Here is a 14,045-nt window from a genome sequence, read left to right as displayed (position 1 = left end):
AGAATGCCAAGGTGGTTTGCTGTTTCCTTCTCCAGTGGACCACGTTTTGTCAGAACTCTCCACCTGGCCGTCTGGGTGGCCCTACACAGAGTGGCTCGTAGTTTCATTAAGTTGCACAAAGCTGTGGTCCATGTGATCATTTTGGTAAGTTTTCTGTGATTGTGGTTTTCATTCTGTCTGCCTTCTGATGGATGAGGGTAAGAGGCTCGTGGAAGCTTCCCAATGGGAGGGACTAGCTATGGTTTGGAAAACTGGGTCTTGCTCTGGTGGGCATGGTCATGCTCAGTAAATCTTTAATCCAACTAAAGTCTTTAATCCCATTAAATCTTTAAATCCAATTAAAGTTAAGTTAATAATTAGATTACTAACATCTCTGACACCCTCTTGTATGCCTCTTTCTGACTGCATCTCCTGTTCCGCACCTACTACCAGGATAATCTATACCATGAGTTTGCAATTTATTATTCCTTCTGAACCTGTGTAGGGAATATTAGGTTCAGAGGGTAAAGCATCTGCCTACAATGCGGGAGACCCGGGTTCAATCCCTGGGTCAGGAAGATCCCCTGGAGAAAGAAATGGCAAGCCACTCCAGTACTCTTGCCTGGTAAATCCCATGAACTGAGAAGCCTGGTAGGCTACAGTCCACGGGGTTGCAAAGAGTCAGACACGACTGAGCGACTTCACTTTCACATAGTTTATCAGATTCTTACTTGTATAATAATATATTTCAGTTTTGTCCATTTTTCAACTTTATAGAAATGGGTTCATACAGTGTATATTCTTTTTATCCTGATCTGCTCATGTTGTCCATAGCTGTAGCTTATTTATACAGCTGTTTACTATCTGCTGACTTTGATCTGTCAGGCTTATCTGTCTGTCTTCCTGTTTGGGGACCTGCATTAGTTTCAGTGTTTGATTATTACAAACAGTCACAAAGATTCTTATGTTGATCCCAGCCGGTACACATAGACGAGATTACTCTAGGGTACAAACCTCAGGGTGGCAATGCTGGTCATAAGGCTTGCAGCCTCAGATTTACCACTCTTTTCTGCAGTGTCTAATCTGTTGATAATTGTATTTTCCATTTCTGTACTTTCATCTCTAAAAGTTCCGTTTGAGTCTTATTCTATCTTCCCTTTCTCTCATGTTTATGCTGTACTTGGCATCCTTATGCATATGTATAATATTTGTAATAGCTATTTTAAGATCTTTGCCTACTAATTCCATTACCTCTGTCATTTCTGTACTATTTTACCAGTTGATGTTTCCCACCCTCTTTGTTCTGGGTCCCATTTTTCTGTTTTGCAAGCCTGGTAATTTTTGTTACAATACTCGCTATTGTGAGGCTTGTTTTTTTTTTTTTCCCAATGTTGTTGAGGGTCAGATTTTGTCGTATAGGGTTGAGTGGTGGGTTTTGTTCTGGCATGTAAATAAAGTACTTGCAAACTGGTTTGAGGTTTGCCTTTCAAGCTTTGTTATGATGGGTCCAAAGCAGCCTTTGATCTGGGGCTAAGTCCTACTACTAAGCCATGGTGTTTCTGAGGAAGCCACCCTGTGTCCTGTGTATTTCATGGGCTCCCTACTTTAGCTGTTGGGAATGCAGACTATTTCCAGCCCCGTAGGAGCTCCGTTTTGTCCGACAGCTTTCCAGGGGTACTTTGTCCAGCTTCCCTAGCCTTGAGGAGTTAGCCTCATACACCCCTTCCAGATCCTTGCTCTGCCAAAGACTTGAAAGGGAGTGTGTCTCCACTCACTCCCTTCCTGTCTCTGCCACCTTCCCTAAGACCTCTCCGCTTCTCCAGTAGCCTGCCCCACGGATCCTAGCTGCCTCGGCCTCCCAGAACATCAACCTCTGTCTCCTGAACTCCAGGTCTTCCCTGGCTGCTGTTTCTTGGCTCCCCCTGTGCTGGAGCTGTAAGCTGGGCAGTCCCGAGGCTCACCTCCTTTCCCTCCTGGCAGTGATCACAGTCCCTTACTGCGTCGTGTCCGGTTTACAAAACCTGTTGTTTTGTGTATTTTAGCTTCATGGTTGTTTCTGTAAAAAATAAAGCAGTACAACTTAATATCAGAATTGCTTTGAGAGTAGACATTGGATGACTACCTTAGTTCAAGTCTTCCAGTATCTTCCTCTCAAATAATTTATGAATGTATTATAAGAAATTTTTTCTTGCATCCATCCCTCTCTCTCCATGTTCCCTTCCAGAGGTGCTGGTTTTCAACAGCAGTTTTGCCCCATTCCCCACTCAAGGGACACTTTTGGTTGTCACAGCTGGGGGTGCTTCTGGCATCTAGTGGATAGAGTTCAGGGCAGCTGGTAGACATGCTTCAGTGCACAGGACAGTCCCCATAGCAAAGAACTACTCAGCATTAACTAGCCCCAAATGTCAAAACCACCAAAGTTGAAAATTTCCGTTTTAGAGTATTGGGCCATAAAATCCATCACAAAAATGTAGAACCCTTTTGTGTTTGTTAGAAACTCTTAAGATGACATCGTCTTTTTCCTGCTGCCGCCGCCAAGTCACTTCAGTCGTGTCCGACTCTGTGCGACCCCATAGACGGCAGCCTACCTTTTTCCTGAGGTCCTAGTCATCTTGTGACTTAATAGTGCTTTTCTGTTGGTTTGAATTGAGGCCATGGTAATAGTTCTCTTTGTTGCTTTTCTCAATTTTTGGGTTTGTCCTTGGATTCTTTTCCTCAGCTGATATGATTATTATGGTATTTCTACTCTTCAGTAGCACAATAGAAATGCAAAAATATTCTCATTCTTTGGGGGGAAAGAGCAAAGGAACAGAGGCTGAAGAGGTGGAGTAACATTTTCAATGACTCAGTGTCACTTGTTATTAATAATAGTGTTGCTTCCAGTTTACCATATGCAATTATTTTTCTTTAACAAAAAGTTGATTTTAGTTAAATTTTAGTTTGAATATTGAGAAGAGTTTATACTGAGTCTATAATTTATGGAATGCTTTAAAAGTATAGATAACACTGGTCCCCTGACTGACTTTCACATTTTTGCGAGTGAGAGCTTCAGTGGAAGACTGTATAGCAGCATCCTCCAATTTTCCCTCTCTTTGTTCTTGACACTGTCATATTTGCATTTTGAATTTTAGCCACAGAAAGCACTTAGAATATTTGCTTGGCTTGACTTTGTGAGTTACAGGGCAGAAACAAGCATGTTTGTCTTGTTCCTCTCTAAGACGACAGGGTGTAAATGTAAGAATTCAGCTCATACACATTAAGGGGCTTGTAGACACTTGAAAGTTGCAGCTCATAAAATAGAATCAGACTGTGTAAATGAGAGTGTAACGAATCTCATCTAACCTCATGCTACAGGTGATGAAACTAAGACTCAACGTAGTTTAATGTCTTCCAAAGGTCGTGGAGTTAGCTGCAGGGAAAGCTGAACCTGAACATAGGTCATATGTGTTCTGCTGAAATCATGATGTTCCAGTGCTTTGTGTGACTGGATCTGTGGTCTTTTCTTTCTGGGTCCAGCATCAACCTCTTCATCTACCATCTCCAGGGGACCATGTCTGGTTAAGGGAATGGCCTTTCCATAAGTTATCTAGTTCTCATTGTCCCTGATATTTGGCTCTGCAGTTTCTCAAGCATAAGTCTAATTTTTCTACTTAAAATTGTTTTACATGAATAGAAAAAAAAACAAAACTGTTCTTGTGAATTCGTTGACCTCTTGTTTTTCTTACACTCAATCAGAATTTTTTAAAAGCTCGAGGGTTAGAGGTTTCCTTTAACTGAAAAATTACCTGGTTTGGTTCCCTGAACTTTCGCTCTTCAAATATATCTTGTAATGGAGTTTGAATTTTCATAGCTTTACCTGTAATATATCAAAGAAACATCAAATGTTTGAGTGGTTGGATCAAACGTTGAACTCTTAGGCTAGCATTTAATGAAGTCTTTTGCAAAGCTTTCTGGTCTGTGGATTGAATTCTTCCTTAATAAATGAGGGACAGGTATTTGTGCTGCTTTCTTCTACGTTATGAGATTGACATGTTTTCATCTCCAAAGCCTATGTGTATTTGCTGCAAAGATGGGATTGTTGTTGTTTAGTCACTGAGTCTGTGTCTGTGTCCATGGACTGGAGCCCACCAGGCTCCTCTGTCCATGGAATTTCCCAGGGAAGAATACTGGAGTGGCTTGTCATGCCCTCCTCCAGCGGATCCTCCCAACCCAGGGATGGAACCCTCATCTCCCTCACTGGCCACCAGGGAATCCCAGAGATAGGAGGGTAACACTCATGGGTCAGGATACTCCTTTCTCCTGGCAGAAGTGGATACATAGCACTCTTAAGTGAAACAGAACTTGAAGAATCACTCCATCTCCGACTGTTGAGTAGTAAGGCACACCACAGGCACACCTGGCCCAGGATTATTCCAGTAATCATTGCTGTCTGTAATGTTGATTCTGTCCTTCAGAAGAGGTCTAGGGAGCTCTAGGAACAGGATGCATTTTAGAAAAATAAGTCTATAATTATTTTATGCATCACTCAGCTTTGTCCAACATAATACCATATTTTTCATATCTTTAAGAAATAAATATGTTTGGAACCCTCTTCTATCTCCCCTTTTTCCCTCCTGTGAATTGAACTGTCTAAAAATTGATTCTCAGTATTCCCATGAACATGTTTTGCTTGCTCTGCAGATATCGATAGATATACATACACATGCACATAGAGAGTAAAGGATAAATAATCTTCAAAAGTTTTCCTATGAGTGCAGTCACACTGTACCTATCTTCTGTCAGTTATTTGCTCTATTTGGGGATTTATGTTGGTAACCTTTGTTGTTCATTGTAAATATTATTTAGTATCCATTGTCAAAATTACCACAATTATTCATTCACCTATTGATGGATCTTTGTTTTTTTGGATACTACGTATAACGTTGCAATGAATATCCTTATAAATATCTACTTGTGAAGCAGGTCTCTAGAATATATTCATAAAGGTAAACCTGACGGATTACAGCAGTTTACTCAACTTTAGCTTTACTATATATTGCCAGATTATAGTCCAAAATGCTTGAACCAGTCCCCTCTCACTAGCAGCACATGAGAATTCCTATTGCTCCATATACTCGCCAGTACTAGGTTCTATTAAGTCCTTTTTCTGTTGTGTAAGTTTTATTTCATGAAATATGAAATTGTATCTCAACTGGTTTTAATATGCATATCCCTGATCTGTAATTTACTTGAGCATAGTTTATGATTATAGTTCGTTTGGGTTGCTATAACGTTGCTCTTCTTATTTTCTATTAGTTTATTTTTTGGTTATTGATCTATAGGAGTTTCTTCTATATTCTGAGCACTAATCCTTTGTCAGATAAGAGTTTCAAATACCTTCTCTCAGTCTGTGATCTATCTTTATAGTGTTTTCATTATACAAAAAGGTGTTAATTTAAGTAGAACAATATGTATCAGTCTCTTGTGACTGCTGCTTTTGCATTGTTAAGAAAGTCTTCCCTGCCCTGGAGTCATAGATACTTACTCATACAATTTTAAAATTTTATTTTTCACTTACTTTTAATTCACTTGGAATTTATTTTTGGTTGATATGAGATATGGGCCTGCTCAATCCTCTTTGTAGATTCCTGCTTATACCAAAGTCACCAAATGATCCATCCTTCTCCCACTAGCAGTTGCTACACCACATCTGTCCCATTTCAAAAGTCCACGTGTGCTTGGGTCTTCAGGGTTTTTGTTCCATGGGTATATTTGTGCCTCTAACAATATGATACTGCCTTAATTTTGATATCTGGCAAGGCGAATGCCCCCATGTCACCTCCGCAGAGCAGCCCCCTGCCCCACATTGCTGATATTCTTCAGGAGTGCCCTGAGGTATTTTTGGCCCTTTACTTTTTCATATAACATTTATATGGAATTTAAAGTTCTTTTGAAAAATCCTTTGGGGATATTGATTGAATTGTATATGAGTTAATTCACACATACCTAATTTTAAAATAAAAATGTTTGGGTGCTTAAAATAAGTTTTTTGTTAAAAAAAAAAAGTTCTCAAAATCATCCAATTCAAGAGTTCTAAATATTCATGGTTTTATTACATTTAAATAAAGGACATACCATTGGAAATGTTCATTGAGACATTGGGGTAGTTCATAAAACTAAAGCATCTTGAATTCATTATTCTTGCTGTTTTCACCTATCTGTATTTATGGATTACTTGTTTCATACAGTATCTTCTACTTTGAAAATCCCAATAGCCAATGGTAGGGAAATTTTCTAATTTGATTTTTTTTTAAGTGCATTGTGTGTATAATTCACACTTCATAGATGTACCTCAGTTAGTGTTGAAGGAAAATGTTCCCCATGTTGGCTATGTATCATGTTAGATAGCCTATGCTTTTAAAATTTACCTAAAAAAAAAATCCACCTGGTATTCATAGATGATGAATGAGTTATTTGCCAAAATTCCTCTTTGTCCTTCTGCAGAGACTTACAGCTACTACTGGAAGCAAACAGCGAAGTCGCCTCTCCATTATGGCCCAGTACCTCTGTGACGTTCAGCACATCTTGACAATTCCAGGTCAGGCTTTTGTCCCCAAACCAGAGGTGAGTTTCTGATTATTTGTTTTGAACAATATAGTATACTAGGACTAGGATGTGTGAGGATGTGTCATAGAAAAGTATTGCTAGAATCTGATCTTCTATGCAAACTGTACCATAACTTTTTCCTTCCCTCTCCTAAAACCATAAAAATCACAGTGGTAGATCATTTCAGTTCAGTCGGTCAGTCGCATCTGACTCTGCGACCCCATGGACTGCAGCACACAGGCCTCCCTGTCCATCACCAACTCCCAGAGTTTAGTTAAACTCATGTCCATTGAGTCAGTGATGCCATCCAACCATCTCATCCTCTGTCATCCCCTTCTCCTCCCACCTTCAATCTTTTCCAGCATCAGGGTCTTTTCCAGTGAGTCAGCTCTTCACATCAGGTGGCCAAAGTATTGGAGTTTCAGCTTCAACTTCAGTCCTTCCAGTAAATATTCAGGACTGATTTCCTTTAGGATGGACTGGTTGGATCTCCTTGCAGTGCAAGGGACTCTTAGGAGTCTTTGCCAACACCATAGTTCAAAAGCATCAAGTCTTTGGCACTCAGCTTTCTTTATAGTCCAACACTCACATCCATACATGACCACTGGAAAAACCATAGCCTTGACTAGACGGACCTTTGTTGGCGAAGTAATGTTTCTGCTTTTTAATATGCTGTCTAGGTTAGTCATAACTTTTCTTCCAAGGAATAAGCGTCTTTTGATTTCATGGCTGCAGTCACCATCTACAATGATTTTGGAGCCCCCCAAAATAAAGTCAGCCACTGTTTCCCCATCTATTTCCCATGAAGTGATGGGACCAGATGCCATGATCTTCGTTTTCTGAATGTTGAGCTTTAAGCCAACTTTTTCACTCTCCTCTTTCACTTTCTTCAAGAGCCTCTTTAGGTCTTTGTTTTCTGCCTTAAGGGTGGTATTATCTGCGTATCTGAGGTTATTGATATTTCGCCCAGCAATCTTGATTCCAGCTTGTGTTTCTTCCAGCCCAGCGTTTCTCATGATGTATTCTACATAGAAGTTAAATAAGCAGGATGACAATATACAGCCTTGACGTACTCCTTTTCCTATTTGGAACCAGTCTCTTGTTCCATGTCCAGTTCTAACTGTTGGTTTCTGATCTGCATACAGATTTCTCAGGAGGCAGGTCAGCTGGTCTGATATTCCCATCTCTTGAAGAATTTTCCAGTTTGTTGTGATCCACATAGTCAAAGGCTTTGGCATAGTCAATAAAGCAGAGATAGATGTTTTTCTGGAACTCTCTTGCTTTTTCAGTGATCCAGTGGATGCTGGCAATTTGATCTCTGGTTCCTCTGCCTTTTCTAAAACCAGCTTGAACATCTGGAAGTTACGGTTCAAATACTGTTGAAGCCTGGCTTGGAGAACTTTGAGCATTACTTTACTAGCATGTGAGATGAGTGCAATTGTATGGTAGTTTGAGCATTCTTTGGCATTGCCTTTCTTTGGGATTGAAATGAAAACTAACCTTTTCCTGTCCTGTGGCCACTGCTGAGTTTTCCAAATTTGCTGGCATATTGAGTGCAGCACTTTCAAAGCATCATCTTTCAGGATTTGAAATAGCTCAGCTGGAATTCCATCACCTCCACTAGCTTTGTTCGTAATGATACTTCCTAAGACCCACTTGAATTCACATTCCAGGATGTTTGGCTCTAGGTGAGTGATCATACCATGGTGATTATCTGGGTCATGAAGATCTTTTTTGTACAGTTCTTCTATGTATTCTTGCCACCTCTTCTTAATATCTTCTGCTTCTGTTAGGTCCATACCATTTTTGTCCTGCATTGAGCCCATCTTTGAGATGAAATGTTCCCTTAGTGTCTCTAATTTTCTTGAGTGGATAGTTAGCTCTTAATCTGATTTTTCTTCCCCTTAAACAGAATGACCAAACCTTCTAGGTTTATATGTGTTATCCCGATGGTGGTATTATCGTTACTATAAATGTTTTCATCTTGCAGATGTATTCTGCCTTTTCTGCATCTAGTGAGATCAGCACATGATTTTCTTTCATTTAATTGATGTGTCATCTGTTGCATTTATTGATTTGCATATGTTGAATCATGTTTACATCCCAGGGATGAGTCCCACTTGGTCATGGTATATAATCCTTCTTTTGTGTTCTCAAATTTGGTTTGCTAATATTTGGTGAGAATTTTTCATCTGTATTCATTAGAGATATTGCTCTACAGTTTTCTTGTGGTAGCCTTATCTGGCCTTGCTTTCAGGTGAATGCTGTTTTCATAGAATGAGTTTGGAAATATTCCCTCCTCCAGTTTTTCGGAGGAGTTCGAGAAGGATTGATGTTAATTCTTCTTTGAACGGTAGGATTTTTTTAGTTAAGCTGTCTGTCTGGTCCTGGGGTTTTCTGTGTTGGGAGGCTTTTGATTACTGCTTCAACCTCTGCTTGCTATTGCTCTGTTGAGATTTTCTGTTTCTTCCTTATTCAGCCTTGGTTGTTTGTGTGTTTCTAAGAGCGTATCCGTTTGCTCTAAGTTGTCTCGTTTGTTGGCATATAATTTGTTCATGGTTGTCTCGTCTGTTCCCGTGTGTTTCTTTAGTCTCAGTTGTAACGTCTCCTTTTTCATTTCTGATTTTGAGTCTTCTCTTTTCTTAGTCTGGCTAAAGGTTTGTCAATTTTAATTTTTCAAAGAACTAGCTTTTGGTTTTGTTTTTTCATTTTTTAATCTCCATTTATTTCTACTCTGATCTTTATTTCCTTCTGCTAACCTTGTTCTTTTTCTAATTTCTTGAGGTATAAAGTTAGATTGTCTGAGATTTTTTTAAGCTCTTAATATATGTATTTATTGCTGTAAACATCTCAACTGCTTTTGCTACATTCCATAGTTTTTCAGTATGTTGTATTTTCATTAATTATTTGAGATTTATTTCTCTTTTGACTTCTTTGACCAATTGGTTGTTCAGAAGTCTGTTATTTAATTTCCACACATTTGTAGATTTTCCAGCTTTCCTCTTGTTGATTTCTACTTTCAATACCATTGTGGTCAGAAAAGATAATGGGTGTTATTTCCATCTTTAACTTTCTGAGATTTGTGCCTTATTATGATCTATACTAGAAAATGTCCCATGTGCATTTGAAAATGTGTATTCTTTGCTGTCGTGTGGAATGTTCTTTATATGCTTAAGTCCATTTACTCTATGATTTAATTCCAACATTTCATTGTTGATTTTCTGTCTGGATGATCTCTGTTGCTGACAGTGGCATATTGAAGTTTGTTACTCTTACTGCTTTGTCATCTATTTCTTCCTTAGTATTTGCTTAATATATTAAAGTACTCCAATGTTGGATATATATATATATATATTTACTATTGTTGTATTTTAAAGATGTATTGACCCTTTTATCGTTATGTAACAACCTTGTTTGTCTCTTGTTACCAGTTTTTGGCTTAAAAATCTGATACACGAATGGCTTGGCCCCTTTTCTTTTGATTTCTCCTTCCAGCCCTACACTTTGAGCCTATGTGTGTCTTTAGAGTTGAAATGAGCTTCTTGTAGGTAGCATATAGTTGTTGGTTTTTTTTTTTTAATTGGAGGATAATTCCTTTACTGCAGTGATTTTGCCATGCATCAGTGTGAATTGGCTGTGGGTATACATGAACCCTCCCTCCCTCCCCTGTCCCACCTTCTCACCCGTGTTGTCATGGAGCACCGGCTTTGGGTGCCCTGCTTCACACATCAAACTCGCACTGGTTACCTATTTCACTTGTGATGATGTGTTTGTTTTCTCAAATCATCCCACCCTCCCCTTCTCCTACTGAGTCCAAAATACTGTTCTTAATGTCTATGTCTCCTTTGCTGCCCTGTACATAGGATTTTCGGTACCGTATTTCTAGATTCCCTATATATGCGTTAATATACGGTATTTGTCTTTCTCTTCCTGACTTCACTCGGTGTAGTAGGCTCTAGGTTCATCCACCTCATTAGAACTGACTCAAATGCATTTCTTTTTCAGAGCTGAGTAGTATTCCATTGTGTATATGTACCACAACTTCCTTATCCATTCATCTGCTGATGGACATCTAGGTTGCTTCCATGTCCTAGCTGCTGTACATAGTGCTGCAGTTAACACTGGATATCTTCTTCAGTCCTGGTTTCCCTGGGGTATATGCCCGGTAGTGGGATTGCTGGGTTCTATTGTAGTTTTATTCCTAGTTTTTTAAGAATCTCCATGCTGTTCTCCATAGTGGTTTTATCAGTTTGCATTCCCACCAACAGTGTGAGAAGATTCCCTTTTCTCCTTACCCTCGCCAGCATATATTGTTTGTAGACTTTTTGATGATGGCCATTCTGACTGGTGTGAGATGATACCTCATTGTGGTTTTGTTTGTATTCATGAGCAATGTTGGGTTTTTGTTTTTAATCCATCTAGTCATTGTGTGTCTTATGATTGGTGAATTCGGTTCATTTATATTAGAGTGATTATTGATAGAGGATTTACCGCTGCTCGCTTCCTTACGCCTTCTGGTTATTTTGTATCAGCATTGTTTTTTGCCTCTCTGTTTCTGTCTATCTTTCTAATTGGTGGGTTTCCATAGTCGTTTGCTCAATCTTCCCTTTTCTATCTTTCATGACTCTAGAGTTTGGCTTTGTGTTTAAAATATGGCTTACATAAAAAACATCTCAGAAATAAAACAGTTCTTCTTATGTTGATATCACTTTATCTTTATTTGTCTGTAAAGATTCTACCCCTTTACTCTTCCACTTATATGTCTTTATCACAGTTTATCTCTTTTGGTGCTGTGAATTCATTGAGAAATTGTAATAGCTTTCCTTAAGCCTTTATGCTATAATTAAGTGGTTAACATACCATTCTAATAGGTTTAAAGTTTTCTGATTCTGACTATTTTTCACCTTTTCCAGGGTATTGTGAACTTTTTCTTTTATTGTCAGTAAATAATGTATTCTTATTTCAGTTTGAAGAATTCCCTTTCACCATTTCTTTCAAGGAGATCTAGTGGTGTGAACTCCCTCAGTTTTTGTTTGCTAGGAAAGCCTTTATTTCTTCTTCATATTTGAAGGGTAACTTTGGCAGATAATTGGCTGGCGATTTTTATCTTTTAACACTTTGAGTATGTCATTCCACTCTCTCCTGGCCTGTAATGCTTCTGCTGAGAAATCTGCTGTTAGCCCAGAGTTTCTTTGTAGGTTACTTCCTCCCCATGCCCCTACCCCATGCCTTTAAGATGCTTTCTCTATCATTGATTTTTGACAGTTTCAGTATAATGTATCTTGGATAAGGTCCTTTGTATTGAGGTGATAGGATGTTCTTTTAGCTTCTTGGACATGTATGCTAAGTTCTTTCCCCAGGTTTGAGAAGCTTTCAGCAATTATTTTTCTAAAGATACCCTCTGCTCTCTTCTCCTCTACATAGATCAATTATTCTTACATTTGGTTTTCTCCTCATACCTGATAGCTCTCTTAGGGTTTCTTCACTTTTTAAAAATCTTATCTCACTCCTGAGTCATTCCTAAATTCCCATCTTTCAAGTTGCTAATTCTTTCTTCAGTCTGATCTGCCCTATTTCTTAAGCTAATGTATTTTTCATCTCATTCATTGAACTTTTCAGCTCCAGAATTTGGTTCTTTTTTAAAATTTCAGTCTCTTTGGTAAAGAATTCATTCTGTTCATTAATTTTACTCTTTAGTTCATCAGATTGCCTTTCTGAGTTTGAAAGTGAAAGTGTCAGCCACTCAGTCATATCTGACTTGTTGTAACCCCATTGGATGCAGCCCCTGCCCCCGGCCAGGCTCCTCCATCCATGGAATTCTCCAGGCAAGAATACTGAAGTGGGTTGCCGTTTCCTTCTCCAGGGGATCTTCCCAACCCAGGGATCAAACCTGGTTCTCCTGCATTACAGGCAGATTCTTTACCACTGAGCCACCAGGGGAAAGCTCTGAGTTTACTTGTGGCCCATTGAATTTCATCATAACAGCTATTTTGAATTCTTTATAAGTTATATTACAATATCCTGTGCCTTTGAGTTTAGTTACTGGAGAACTATCATTTTCTTTTTGTGATACCGTATTACCCTGATTTTCATTGTGTTTGACTGGAATGTGCCTCTGCCATTGCTTTTAAAGTAATAGTTACTTGTTTACTTTGTAATAGAAACCCTTGTTTTCCAGACGGTGGTGCTGTAGCTCAGGTTTTTGGTGTCTCTATCTGATCTGGTTTGGGGGCTACACTCTGGGTGGGGAGCGGTGCGGGGGAGTGTTTTTAAAATAAAAAAGTGCTGTAGGAAAAGCAGGTGGCAGAGTGGAGGGAGATTTGGGCTTAGTGCTGGAGGCTTTGCATGCTCACAGCCCAGTGAGGACACCCTCAAGTGGGGATGCTTCCAGGGGTCCAAGGCAGACAGCAGGTAACAGTACCTTCCCTGCCCTCTGTTACACTCGTCTGCCTCTTTCCCTTTCCTCTCCCTCCCCTCAGTCATAGAGGTTTCTCCTCAAAAATCCAGATGTCGCTGGAGAGAATCGAATCCCTTCGCGGGCAGTCAGCCACTCTCCCCTTCCTCTTTCCATCTCCTCTGTGAGGCAAGTTCTCACTGACCTGATGAAAACTCAGCCCTAGGGAGGGAGGGGGACTGACTCTCGAGTTCCTCCTCCTTGCCTCCAGGCTGGTCTCTGTTCTGCTCCAGTGGCATGCCTGGTTCTCCCTCTGTCTGGCTGACCTCCACAAGTTCTCTATGCCCCGCGTGTCTGCCATGGATTTCAGTCTCCAGTTTTGCTTCCCCCACCCCTGCGCCCGTCAAGTCACTGGGGGTAGCGTCGGCTCACCAGCGTCTTTGGGCCCAAAGCCCCCTCCAGGATCCTGTCTACTTTCTGCAGCGCAGGAGGTCTGCTAGTTGGTCTGGTGTGAAGGATGAATTGTAAATGAGAGGACTGAAAGAAACGACTCGTGCTGCCAAGATGCTGATGTCACTTTCAGAATCCAAATATTTTTTATTTATAATGATTTCCCCCACTTTTTGGAGAAATTTTGTTTTGACAGCTTTACTTGTGATCAGTCATCTGTGGAAAAATAGTTGGATATTAAACTAGGCTCTGACTTATACGCTAATCACAGAAGAATAAAAGCTAATTACAGACACAAAGCTTCTCTGCCAGAAATACAAATCAATAAGCTAGTGTCTAGTTTAGCAAAACCACTGCTGGATGAATTACTACAGGACATACATGTACTATAAAATCTTATTTCTTCATTGAAGGTACACTGAGCCCCAGCCGCCTGAAAAGCCCTAAGCTAGGCAGAGAGGTGGTGGTGACAGGAATGAGAAGTCAGACATCTCCCTTCAGGAGTTCGCAGCTAGTGAGGAGCAGTTTTCTTCTTGCTGAAACTCAAGTATCAAGTCTTGCACAGCTTCCTTTAGATTCTTTGACATTCACTGATATAAGTAGATATCATAAAAAACTGTGTTATGCGGTTTTTAAA

At 39.8% G+C, this 14,045-nt stretch overlaps 1 protein-coding gene across 1 annotated transcript in view; it reads left to right on the top strand.

The window, feature by feature from the left end:
• Positions 1–14,045, top strand: part of TFB1M (transcription factor B1, mitochondrial) — a 61,092-nt gene that overhangs the window by 21,625 nt on the left and 25,422 nt on the right. Inside the window, exon 5 of the mRNA XM_040238733.1 lies at positions 6,463–6,582. Coding sequence (XP_040094667.1) covers positions 6,463–6,582 — 120 coding nt within the window. The remainder of the gene's footprint in view (positions 1–6,462; positions 6,583–14,045) is intronic.

This window comes from Oryx dammah, unplaced genomic scaffold, assembly GCF_014754425.2.
Source record: "Oryx dammah isolate SB20612 unplaced genomic scaffold, SCBI_Odam_1.1 HiC_scaffold_4, whole genome shotgun sequence".
In the NCBI taxonomy this organism is placed as follows: Eukaryota; Metazoa; Chordata; class Mammalia; order Artiodactyla; family Bovidae; genus Oryx; species Oryx dammah.
This window is presented reverse-complemented; position numbering and strand designations above follow the sequence as displayed.